At 48.0% G+C, this 13,000-nt stretch overlaps 1 protein-coding gene across 4 annotated transcripts; it reads left to right on the top strand.

The window, feature by feature from the left end:
- Nucleotides 1-8,404: 8,404 nt before the first annotated feature.
- LOC120848459 lies at nt 8,405-12,687 on the top strand. 4 transcript variants are annotated; one of them, XM_040220440.2, is made up of 4 exons: nt 8,405-9,022; nt 9,891-10,025; nt 11,112-11,234; nt 12,222-12,687. In XM_040220440.2, the coding sequence occupies exons 1-4, from the start codon at nt 8,602-8,604 to the stop codon at nt 12,629-12,631; spliced, it is 1,089 nt and encodes a 362-aa protein (XP_040076374.2). In that variant the 5' UTR covers nt 8,405-8,601; the 3' UTR covers nt 12,632-12,687. The 4 variants fall into 4 exon arrangements, with proteins under 4 accessions (XP_040076374.2, XP_042145970.1, XP_042145969.1 ...); XM_042290036.1 differs by having other exon boundaries at nt 9,848-10,025; XM_042290035.1 differs by lacking the exon at nt 9,891-10,025.
- The last annotated feature ends 313 nt before the right edge of the window (nt 12,688-13,000 follow it).

Here is a 13,000-nt window from a genome sequence, read left to right as displayed (position 1 = left end):
GGTAAATTCGACTTCACCGTGGTTCTATAGGGCGCTTCCGAGAAAAAAACAAATGTTCATTTAGGGCTGCCAGATTGGACGCTGTCGTACTGCCCAGTTTGCTGGCAAAATTACTTCAGGGCTGCTGAGTGTTACAAGAGTGCAGTTCAGAGTGCTAAGCTCAACTTTCTCCACAATTTACTACCACCTACGTACAAAACTAATCCGCGTTAATTCCGGAATGTATTGTCCACCAGGTATAGGCCGTCGTGTAGTTTATTGAGCACACCTGACAAAACTCTGATCGATCAATCTTTGTGTGCTACAGTGTTTTAGAAAGTGCTTATCAAGTCTTTTTGTAACACCACCACTAGTGAAAACCAAAGTTTTCATGCTGATTTCTTCCCGTTAATGAATCCAATCATCATTTTTCTCGATGGTGTTATACACATTATAAATGATTTAATTGTCTTTGGTGACTCGGATAGATAAAATTAACTAAAATTAACTTGAAGCTACATTTAAATACGTTTCCGCAATCCTTGCACATATTTTTTAGCACTCACTTGAGACATCGTTGATACCAGACGACTGGCAAATTGGTAAAGTGTTTCCGTAGCAGAAGCCTGTTAATAAGCGCATTCCTATCAATTATAGACCCATCTCATTAGCCAGCGACTCCAGTGATGTTTTTGAACACATAAACTACACTCGACATATAAACTTCCTCAAATCTAATTCATTTTTCTCTAGCTCAAAATGTCTTTATAAATATCTATCCTGTGAAATGCAACATCTTTCTATCTATAGCGACTTTCATTCAGAATCGATCGAGGATCTCAGATGGGCTGCATATTTCTAGACTTCGCCAAAGCGTTTGACGAGCTATCGCACCGACGTTTATAGCTTCAGTTAAATAAACTCAACATCGACTCTAACATGTTTAATTGTTTAGCATCATTTCTAATGAATCGCTCGCAGTTTGCAACAAGTAATGCCCCTAGCTCCTCCTCCGCACCCGTTTCTTCCAGAATACCTCAGGGGTCCGCTCTGGGACCTCTAGTTTTATAAATATATATTAATTACGTGCAAGCGGTGCATTTTTCTTCAAACAATCTTATTGCTGACGACTGTGCTATTTATCGTTTAATATATAATGTATCTGACTCACGAAAACTACAACATGATTCCAAGCATGAAAACTGGTGATAACTTTGATCAATGGCGTTCAAGATTAACAAATGCAATTGATGCACGTAACACGTAAAGTCAATTAAAATGTTTATATAGTATTAATAACACGCCCATTGAACCTGCAGACACATACAGGTATCTGGGCGTTAGTTTAAGTGCTGACCTTTCATGGAAACTTTATATTAACTATGTGAGTAACAACGCCAATCGAATGTCTCGTTTTCTCAATCGTAACTTTCATCTCGCCTCATCAGTAATAAAACAATTCGTTTATAAAATACTAGTTAGATCCAAGCTACAGTATGTAGCTTCCATCTGGGTTTCCTCTATCATTTACCTCATTTATTCACTTAAAGGTGTTTAGATCCTACACAGTTTCAATACGCTTGAGACAAACTTAGATGCGTGCCGATATCGTGCTCTTTTCTTGGTGGATTTTAAACTTCCTGGCATCATCCGGGGTTCCCGCATGTAGGTTACAGGAGTTACGAGTCGTCAGAAAAGGCCAGTCTGTTACTTAACTTTCTAAGCTTTAACTGCCTCTCGCAAATAAACGGTTTAAAAACCCCGGCGAATAATATATCGGACATGTGTATTACTAATGACATGGAGGTTTTAAATTCGTCGGCTGACACTCCAGCCGGTTCTAATAGATGTTTGGAACGTGCACTTTGTGGTAACTGTAAGGTTGACCGTTCAGTTTAACCCCACGGGCACCTTCCTGTTGTTGCTGTTTTCTTCTCACTTTAAGCGGGGAAGATATTATGGTCTTTACCATCTCTTCACAAACATGGACTCGTCTTCAGTGATAACTAACCCTAACGTAGATACAACTTGCGGCGCTTTCACCCAGCTTGTAACAGATGGTGCACAACGTTTTATTCAGCAAATACAAATAAAGAGCTGTAGTACTTCAGGTGGGTTTTCTACGAATTGGAGCGCAAAATCAAAGACAAATTGCGGTTTCATCGTCAATTTACATATGGCAACAGGAACAGGTTGTATGCGAAATTTGGTTGTGCGAGGGAAGATGTAAAGTTTCTTCATCAAAGAGACAAAAACAAATTTCAAGACAATGTACTCAGGGTTACATGCTAAATTACCGTAATAATACGATGCGATACGAATTTATTTTTCACCACAGATACATGTGGAAAATTGGGGGCCAAAGAAAAAAAAAGAGAGAAATGCAGCTTGGACTAAGCTCCGGTCACCCTATTCAGCAGCTGCAACATGGCACAGGAAAATCTATTTACAAAGTGTATGAGTACGACATAAAATGTAGAACTTACGATGCCAAATGAATAGTTTGAGGATAATGCGTTTGGACAGATGTACAACATCACTATTTCTATTAAAATAGCTATTCAATGAAACAGGCAACGTGCAGCTTATTCTCTGTTTACAATAATCGGTAAACAGAATGTTTGGGAGTATAAAAAATGATGCACCGGATACCAGGAACGTTACGTCGGCGAATGATACCGGTTTTCGATCCAACCCCGCTGTTCTACATGCGAGTTGTTTTCGTAGTACTTTTCAAGTGCCTTTTTTTTATGCACAATCCGCAAGCTCACGCCCGCTAGCGCTTAACGGTGCTGACTGCGCGAAGACTGATAGCATCCTCGCCCCATTCAGCAGTAATCACGCAGCGGTGAAAAAATGCATAAGACGTCTCAAACCAAAACTTTCGTCCGGTTTTTATACCTTACCATCATTTATTTTAAACACTGTTCGGTTACTTTTGTGCCTGTCTTGACTTACCTTTTTAATTTGTCACTTGTAAATTGCATTTTCCCAGATATATAAAAGTCAGCCATTGTAGTATCAATTTTCAAATCGGGGGACTCATCAGAAGTAGCAAGCTATAGACTTGTATCGTCACTGTCCCAATTACAAAAACTGTTAGAGAGTATATTAGAAGTGTATCTTTCTAGTCATTTTAAAGAAACTTTAAATGAATCATAACTTGCTTCTATTAAGTCTAGGTTTGTTAAAACAAGTTTGGTAAACTATTTTATTTACATTGGTCCTGTCGCTGCTTACCGCAGGCAGGTCAACGCCATTTATTTTGACCTCAGCAATACATTTGACCCTTATGCACCATAAACTATTACTTCACAAACTGTCAGAGTATGAAGTTTCTTTACACTTATGTTTGTGGTTCAAAACATATCTGTAGCATTAATAGGGTTCGTTTTAGAAGTGTATTATCGAGGTAATACATAAGTCCTTCATGGTGTTCAGCAAAATTTAACTCTGGGACCTTTGCTGCTTATTATTCTTTTAAAGTTGAAGTTTGGACGAGTTGGTACGACATACTGCCGAAGATGAAAACTGCGCCAAAAAATGGCGGACCGGATTAAGGTAGACAGACACAGGCGTCGTTTTATGAGCTGTTTTCGTGTTTTGAGTTTATATTTTTGTAAATGACCTTTATCGTTGTATAAATCATTCCAAATTGGTCCAGTTCGCGGATTACGTTAATATCTACAAACGCATCAGATCGGATGCTGGTTGCAAAATTTTTCATAATGACATATCTGAAACCCTGTTACGGTGTGAAATGCTAAACTTCCTTTTAAATGGAGAAAAACAAGCTTCTCATTTATTTATCGCGCAAAAAATTGTTTTCACTTCTTTGTGTGGGCTAAATAATTAACCATTACGTCGAGTGGATTGTGTGCGGAATTTGGGCGTCTTTGTTGACTCTTTGTTTCACGTTAATGCACATTTGTGAAAATTGGTGAGTTCATGCTTGCGACGTTTAGGTTTGTTTTCGAGAATAACTCGCGCTTCAAGGAGCCGTCGTGTCTTGTTAAGCTTCATACCTCTATTGTACGATCAAAATTTGAGTTCGGCTCCGAAGTCTTGAACTGCCTGAGTGTGGCAGGCTCGTAAAAATTAGAACATGTTCAAAGGAGGCTGTCACGCATTGTGTACAACCGTTATTACGTTCGCCGTTTTTTTGTTCTTTTTTTCAGTCACGATTTAAGGTTATACAGAATGAATTTGCGGACATTAGTAAGTCGGCGAACTTTTTGAGAGTGTATTTTTACACAAAGGCATACATGGAACATTAAGTTGTTCTTAACTTGCGTCTTGCTCTCTTTATCTGTTCCACGCGTAAGCATACGCAACCTCTGCATGTTATATGTGCAAGGCCTATGTTCACACACCCCATCTTGCGTATTCAAAGTACACTCTAAAAAAAGGGTGTATTGTTACATCCTTTGTCCCATATAATACACCCCAAAACTTCAGTTCGACGTACAGCACACTGATGTCGATCTTACGGTACTAACTTTCACGAGAGGCTTGATTGCCGTGCGGCTCAACTTATTAAAATAGGTAATTTAGGTGTTACTGACTACAAGAAAATATTCTCAGGTTTCGTGGCCCTACTTCAAAACCTCAGGGTTTTCTTTCTGTCGTTTTCGATAGGTACTTTAGCTGTCTGATAAGTTACATCGCACCGTTATCAAGCCCCTCGTAGAATTTGGGCCGTCTATTCGCTTACAGTGCGCTGTGCGTGGAACTGAAGTTTGGGGGTGCATTATATGGGACAAAAGGGTGTAAGGTGATACTTTTTTTAGAGTGTAGTTTCAATACAGCTAGTGCGGAGGTCGATATCATCACGAATGACAGACGAGGAGGTAGAAAAAACAGAATCACCTAAAGATTTCATAGCGGCGAACTTGTGCCAGAAAGAAAAAAAAAAGAACACACGACGAGAAAGCAGCAACGCGCGTCGATGGCTGCAGCAGCAAGCAACGGTGCGTCGGCGTAACAACTGGCTATCGCGAGAGAGAATCAGTGAATGTGTCAACAATACGGCGCTCTGCTTTCTAGATACTAATCTCGTCATCTTGCATATTCGATCTAGAACGTTCAGGGAAGAGCAAAGGGCAACACTGAGTAGGCAAGATCATTCTGGCCTTGTTATCACTCGGGGTAAGAGTAAGGACGTCTGCGAAAATCGCCAGGTGCGCGCTGCCATTTTTGTCTGCTGCACTGTGTAACGCCTTCTGAGCATGTGCTGTTGCTCTGCTGTGTGGTATATTAGACGCTGCGCATGCCTCCACAGCTCAGTGACTCAGCGTTTTTCGCCCAGGTGATAAGTGATGCAAAGCGATGCGAAGGTCTATAGCGAACCCTTTAGATGAACGGAGAAGCGCATCTTCTCGATCATGCACGCGACATTACTCCCCTCTTTAAAAGCGCATCGCCTCGATGCAACACAAAAGAAAAAAAAAATAATGGAAGGATAAAAATCCATCTGAAAAACGAAAATTCCCCAGTGCGACCGAGCGTAGAACGGCCTGAGTTGAACTACGTGAGCTACCTCGGGTCCTGGCTGGAAGCGAACGCCCCGGGCTGGAAGTGAACGTCCCGACGACGAAGGTTGTTCCGGCAAGCGTCGACACGTCGCTGGTTTTGAATCCGGAGTCGCGCGAGCTGGCGGATTTCTTCAACCCCTTGAGCAACCACAGGGGTGTCGTAGCTCCAATCGTCAGCTGGCTCGTGGGGCAGCATTGAGTCCATCATGGTGGTTACTTCCCAACCATGTACGAGCTGGAAAGGTTAACTCCAGCGATATCTTGAACTGCCATGTTGTAGGCAAATGTGACGTAGGGTAAAACTTCGTCCCACGTCTTGTGCTCCACGTCTACGTACGCAGGGGTTTCCCCAGGAACTGAAATTAGGGGGGGGGGGACGTTGTATAAATTTTTAGGGGTGGAGTTAAGGGGGGGGGGGCATTAAGAATAAAGGAGTCGTTGTGAATTAAGGGGCTGCCTTAAAAAACAAGGGATTTCCCTACACAATCATTGGACGTACATGGCGATCATGTCGGCGATGGTCTTGTTTAGCCGTTCCGTCAGCCTTGTTTAGCCGTTCCGTCGTCGTTCGACGATCGCTGTTGTGGCTGAACCGGAGGATGTTTTGAGTTAGTTGTGCCAAAAACAACGACCCGGTGGGCGCCGTGCCTGAGGGCGATGAATTGCACAAAGAACTCGGCGACTTCCACTGCATTTCGCAATGGAAGGGCTTTGTACTTGGCATACCTTGTGAGGTAATTAGTGCCGACTATGATCCACCGGTTTTCCTGCGTCGATGGTAAGAACGGTCCAAGCAAGTCCACTCCGATTTGCTGGAACGGCGTAGTCGAGGGACTGATCGTCTGCAGAGTCCTGCGGCTTCGTCGGTGGTTCCTTGCGTCGTTGGAGTTCAAAATACGATCGGACGTAGAAGTGAAAAAACTTCGGGAGCTTGGGCCAGCAGTACTTTTCCCGAATCCTTGCAAGTGTTCTGCTGTTGCCCAGGTGACCCGCCGTCGAATCATCATGGCACGTTTCGAAGACTTGTAGAGATAACCAGAAGCCACGTCGAGTTAGTGCCGCCGAAGTTTTCTTTTTGTTATACACATCTTCGAACAGCGAAGCTTGTCAAGGCTCGTGCGAATACCGTCCGTCGGTACCATTTCCCCTATCGAGGTAGAAATAAGACAATGGTCAGAAAAAAAAAATATCTTGCTTGACTCGGTATCTTCTTAACACTGTTGCCAGGGAGGCTGACACATATATTTTGTCTATGCGAGCGTGCGATGATGTTTGGAAGTGTGTGAAACGGATCTCGCTTGTTTCGTTTTTCACAGTTCCAGCGTCGATCAAATCAAAGTCTTTGAAAAGCTCATTCAGAACGCTGACGCTTCTTTCGTTATTTTGCCTAGGGGGTATTATATCTGCTGCTTGAAGGACGCATATAAAATCTCCACGCAAAACGACCGCTCTGTCACAATCTACAAAGCGGCGTGATCCGTTAAAACAGGGAACACGCTCTCTAACCGTACTAGGCGCTAACAACGAAAATGAAGCGGCACTTAATAAGCGAAAGCACGAAATCACACATTATGAAGCGCCCTTTCGTGTCTGTGGTAACGTTTAGCTCCGACAGGGGCAGGGACTTCTTAATAAAAAGGAAACAGCTGACAGAAAAACCAGCGGCGTGGGTGACATATACTTCATACGACGGCGAAACTGGCTAAGTGCAGTAGCGACTTACTCGTCCTCCGCCATTTTGGTCTCTTGCATCGCCGGGAAATCGGCTGCTTCCTTCAGCAGCAATCGCTGAAATTGATATTGCTCCTTACGAGCGTTTAAACCGCGAACACCTAAAGATGCGATTTCAATGCTTAGGACAAGCGGACAAATCATGTTCTGTGTTGCCTTCAGCCTTTCGCACTTGCCTTGAAAGTCTGGGTAGCGCCTTATTTGCTGTCTCGCCGTTCCCGGCCGTCTGGAGGGGTGAAAGGTAAGATCTTGTAGCGCCTTTTCTTGTTCTCTGTCCAAAGGGTTGGGAGCGGGCGTCATGCCCTTTACCGGTGAAGGGTCCTCGTCATCGAGGTTCTCTTCGAGGCCACGCTTTACGGACTCTGTGGACTCGTTCATGCTCTCGAGGGGTCCGGGGGGCGTCTTCTTGGCCACCGGACGGGAGGCGTCACGTGGTGCTCCAGGGCGCTCGACCTGCGTCGCCACCAGAGGGGTCGCCACGCCGCTGACCTCGCAGGAGGCGCCAGTCATCTCCTCCTCTCCCTTTGCGATCGAAACCTCAGCGGGACTGTTGGATTCCGCAGGGTGGCATTTTGGTTCACCTGTGAGAGGAGGCTTGGCAGGCGGGCTCTGAGGGGCGTTCTCGGCTCCCTCGACGTTCATGATGTGCAGGGACAGCTCCTCCACCAAAACTCTGGCATGTCACGCCTGTGATAGGCTTTGACGCACCGCTCCTTCTCGTGGCCAAAGCGAGAGCACAACGAGCACTTCGGCAGATAACAGTCGCACATAATGTGCCCTATGCGCTTGCATCGAAGGCAGACCGGTGCTCGCCCCGGAATAACGATCAAGACGTTCAACCCCTGTAGTCTCTGCTGGTGCGGGACGTCGTCTAGCGTGAGGCCCAGTCTTGAGCGTCACGCGGGCGACGCGGGTGGTCGACTCCACGCCCTCGAACACGCAAATTTTCTCGTCCTACGTCACCGACCTTGCCATAAGGCTCGAGCAGTTTGCGCACGGCGTCGTCTGGTAAGGGAATCGAGTGCAGGCGGACGCGTACCTTGGTGCAGCAGGGGTCGATGACGACGCACCGCAGTTTCTTCACCTCTAGTTCCTTTGCATCGAGAAGACGTTGCTTGGCTTCAGGTGTCCTCAGCGTCACCATCCCCAGGTGTGTTGTAAATCATCTTGATATGCTATCTCCCGCCGCCTGAGCCAGGCGTGTGACGTATCAACAACAGCAGCGTTATGTCTTTCCTCGCCCTTTCTCCCTTCCCAACTCCCTCTCTCTTGCTTGCGTTAAATACTCTGTTCACGGACGAATAAACGTTCTTTTCCAGTCCCCCAGCGCTGGTCTCGTCAGTCGTCCACGCACCGTATGTGCGCTTGCTACGTAGCAGTGGCGACGAGCAAGACAGGAACTCATGCACTAAAAGAAGATCACGGCGAGCAAAGCCACGGTACGGCCTTTCAAGAACCTGCAGCAATGACAACGCCAGCCTTGGCTCACCACCATCTTCCCGAGTATGACGGCGAAAGGGACAACTGGAGAGCGTACGTCATCAAGGCAGAAGCTTATTTCGAGGCAACGGGAGTTACCGACACAGCGAGAAAAAGGGCGTTGCTCGTAGCAGCGTTAAACACAAAGACTGTGCAGATCCTAGCGGGACGAGTCGCTCCGAAGAAACCCAACAGTCTGACCTACGAAGAAGTAGTTGCAACACTGAATGAATATTTCGACCCAAAGCGCCACGAGATCACCGAAAGCTTCCGGTTCTTCAATCGATGTCAGCACGAAGGTGAGCCTTTACAACATTTCCTTGTCGACATCCGACGCATTGCAGACAACTGCAATTTCGGCAGCATGCTGGAACGAATGCTCCGCGACCGTATAGTCTGTGGTCGTCAGATCAAAGGCCTTGCAAAAACAGCTTTTGGCAAAAGCAAACTTGACTTTGGAAGAGGCCGAAGCGATAGCATTATCAGCCGAAACGGCAGATGACGACGCAAATAAGATATCGGGCGATACAACCACCGTACTGAAGGTTGACGCGCAGCGCGTGTTGACGAACGAGCCGACTCTAAAATGCGGGCGTTGCGGAAGTAAGAAGCACAACAGCCACGCATGCCGCTGGGCCAAGAGCAGGTGCTATCACTGTGGTAGGCCGGGTCATCTTGCGAAAATATGCTCGAGCGACGCTCCGAGGAAACGCGAAACGGCGTCGACACAAGGCATGCGGGGACGAGCACTGGCGATGGCGGAAGACTGTGCGGAGGGGAACGTAGACGAAGCGATGCACCTCTGGACTTTGACTTCTTCTCGAAAGTGGCAATTAGAGCCCCCAATTCACAGGACATTCACGTGGTGCGGTGTCGACATGCCAATGCTGATAGACACGGGGTCGCCCGTCTGTGTTGTGCCCCGCGAAATTTATGAAAAGAACTGGGAGAGATGGCCGCCATTGCAACCTTCAGGTGTCAAGCTGTCCTGTTATCTTGGCAAGCTCCCCGTCCTAGGACAATTGGACATGAAGGTAGCCTACAAGGGTGCCGTAGTAGAGTGCCCCCTAATTGTATTGAATTGCCCCGGTCCTAGTCTATGCGGGCGGGATCTACTGTTTCAGCTGAGCAACGCAGGGTCACCTATTCTTCACATGACTGCGGAAGCCGGATCGCCAACGAGTCTCCCGGCCGCGGACGACATCGCCAACGAGTTTCAAGACGTCTTCAGTGCGGAACTCGGCTGCATCAGCGGTCCCCCTGTACACCTTCAACTCAAGGAGGGAGCTACACCAAAGTTCTGTAAGGCACGATCCATCCCTTTTGCTCTCCGTGATAAGGTTTCTCAAGAACTAGACAGACTGGTAGCAATTGGCGTGTTATCACCGGTTGCGCATGCGGAATGGGCTACGCCCATTGTGCCTGTCTTAAAGAAAGATGGAACAGTTCGGATTTGCGTCGATTTCAAGATAACGTTAAATCCTGTATGCGAACTGGAGCAGTACCCATTGCCGGTGATTGACGACATGTTTGCGTGCCTAAACGGGGGAGAGTACTTCAGTACTCTCGATCTTCGTGACGCGTATAACCAAGTACCGCTTGACGAAGAATCACAGAAGCTATGCGTAATCAACACGCATCGAGGGCTATTTTGCTTCAAGAGGCTGCCTTTTGGCATAGCGTCTGCCCCAGCCATCTTTCAACGTAAAATCGAAACAGTCCTGCAGGGATTACCAGGCGTGCAAGCTTACCTCGATGATGTGCTGGTTGCGGAGCGACAAGGAAGTAACGATACTCTGCGAGCGGTACTGCAGCGTTTCCGCGAGCACGGTGTAAAACTCCGGCGAGACAAATGCAAATTTAGTCAGCCTTCAGTCACGTATTTAGGGCACCAAATCGACAAAGACGGCCTACATCCCACTGAGAAACATGTGGAAGCAATCGCCCAGGCTCCTAACCCGACAAATGTGCAGGAACTTCGCTCGTTTTTGGGCATGCTGTCGTATTACTCCAAGTTCCTGCCGAATATGTCATCCGTGCTTGCACCCTTGTACCAGTTGCTGGGGAAAAATGCGCGTTGGGCCTGGAGAGAAGCTCAGCAGGCCGCCTTTGCCAACGCAAAGCAGTGCTTACTTGCGGCAGGGGTACTCGTTCACTACGACCCCGCGAAACCATTGAAACTGGAGTGTGATGCTTCTCCGCATGGCATCGGTGCTGTGCTGTTTCATACGGTCGGAAAAGTAAACCGGCCCATTGGCTTCCGGTCGCGAACGCTGACCAGTGCCGAGCGGAATTACTCTCAGCTAGAACGTGAGGCCTTGGCTCTGGTTTTTGGGGTGTCGAAATTTCGCGACAATCTCTTAAACAGAGATTTCACCTTGGTCACAGATCATCAGCCGCTCCTGGGCCTGCTGAAAGCGGACAAGCCTACGCCGGCGTTGGCCGCAGCCCGAATACAGCGCTGGGCTCTCTACCTCGGTGGATTTCGCTACAAACTTCAGTATTCGCCCGGTAAGCTGCTACTAAACGCCGACCCACTCAGCCGGCTACCGCTGCACACTCCAGAACCACCAGCAAGGAGCGAACCCCCCGAGTATGTTCACGCGCTGGCAAGTTTCGATGATGGCACTGTGTCTGTCGAGGAACTCAAACAGCTAACTGCGCAGGACGTGTTACTAACGAAGGTTGTGGAGTATACGAAGCACGGTTGGCCTACACATGTAAAGGACGCGGGATTGGCGCCATTCTCGGAACGCCGGTTGGAACTATCTGTGGCTCACGGGTTGGTATACTGGGGTCATCGAGTTGTTGTTCCCACACAAGCACGAGAACGGGTACTACACATATTGCATGAAACGCATCAAGGGTCCTCGGCCATGAAGGCGGTTGCCAGATCGGCATTCTGGTGGCCGGGACTAGACCGAGAGATAGAACACCTCTCAGCGTTGTGCCACAATTGCGTTCAAAACCTGCCTATGCCGGCCTCTGCTCAACCCATCAGTTGGCCAGCCGTTAAGGAAAAATGGTCGAGGCTCCACGCCGATTTCGCCGGGCCGGTCGCAGGCAGCATGATACTGGTAGTCGTGGATGCTGCCACTAAGTGGATTGAAGCCGTGCCCATGAGGCAGGCAAGCACGTCATCTACGATTGCCAGCTTGCGCAGCATTTTTGCCAGATTCGGTGTTCCACGCACAATAGTTACGGACAACGGCACGCAGTTCACTAGCGAAGAATTCGCCATCTTTGCTAAGAACAATAACATCGCACACCTACGTACGGCCGTGTATCACCCACAGTCTAACGGACTTGCTGAACGAGCTGTTCGTACGATTAAGGAAGCGCTAAAGAAGATGAGCGAAGGCACACTTGAAGAGAAGCTAGTCAAAGTTCTTTTCAACTACAGGAGAACGCCGTGCCACGAGGGAAAATCCCCTTCCGAACTTCTATTCGGCTACTTGATCCGCTCGCGCTTGGACTCGTGTTTCCCGCCTTTCCCAGGGTCAACCCAGGAGACGGAAGAGTGGACACTGCCGCCCGACACAGCCGTGTACGCCCGTAACTACGGCCAGGGGGAGAAATGGACACCAGGGAAAGTGCAGTCCACTACATTGTCACGCATGGTCACCATACAAACGCCTACTGGGGTGGTTCGACGTCACATAGACCAAGTGCGTTCCAGGCCGAGCCCGGCATCCGCTCGGAGCGGCGTTCGAGACCAAGACGAGGGGAGCCCTTCGGCTGCAGCTGCGCCCGCACCGACCGACAACGAAGGCGATTTGAACGAGCAGCCTACAGACCAGGTGGCGCCGGCACAAGCGTCACCGCCTATCCAGAAGGCGCAGAAACCCCCTCAAGCTTTGCGACGATCTACTCGGGAAAGGAAGCCTGTACAGCGTCTTCAATACTAAGGGAGGAGAAATGTTGTAAATCATCTTGATATGCTATCTCCCGCCGCCTGAGCCAGGCGTGTCACGTATCAACAACAGCAGCGTTATGTCTTTCCTCGCCCTTTCTCCCTTCCCAACTCCCTCTCTCTTGCTTGCGTTAAATACTCTGTTCACGGACGAATAAACGTTCTTTTCCAGTCCCCCAGCGCTGGTCTCGTCAGTCGTCCACGCACCGTATGTGCGCTTGCTACGTAGCAAGGTGGTTCATTTGAAACGCGCCACAACGCGGCGCAGAGCTTCAGGTCGTGGCGTAAATCTTCAATCCGATAAGGACGCCCCTTCAAATCGCAGTGCAATAAAACTGAGTTTGAAACTGTTACCCCCGTTGGA

Source organism: Ixodes scapularis, unplaced genomic scaffold (assembly GCF_016920785.2).
Source record: "Ixodes scapularis isolate PalLabHiFi unplaced genomic scaffold, ASM1692078v2 PGA_scaffold0__279_contigs__length_252992795, whole genome shotgun sequence".
Lineage (NCBI taxonomy): Eukaryota > Metazoa > Arthropoda > Arachnida > Ixodida > Ixodidae > Ixodes > Ixodes scapularis.
Note: the sequence above shows the minus strand (reverse complement) of the source record. Positions and strands in the feature narration are given on the sequence as shown.

Excerpts from the sequence above, each read along its gene's own strand:
- LOC120848459 (XM_042290034.1), top strand. The coding sequence starts at position 9,458 with ATGCGGGGACGAGCACTGGCGATGGCGGAAGACTGTGCGGAGGGGAAC. Across the intron at positions 10,026-11,111 it reads GGGAGCTACACCAAAGTTCT|ATCATCAGCCGCTCCTGGGC; the intron begins GTAAGGCACGAT and ends CCTTGGTCACAG. Across the intron at positions 11,235-12,221 it reads CAAACTTCAGTATTCGCCCG|GGTCAACCCAGGAGACGGAA; the intron begins GTAAGCTGCTAC and ends CGCCTTTCCCAG.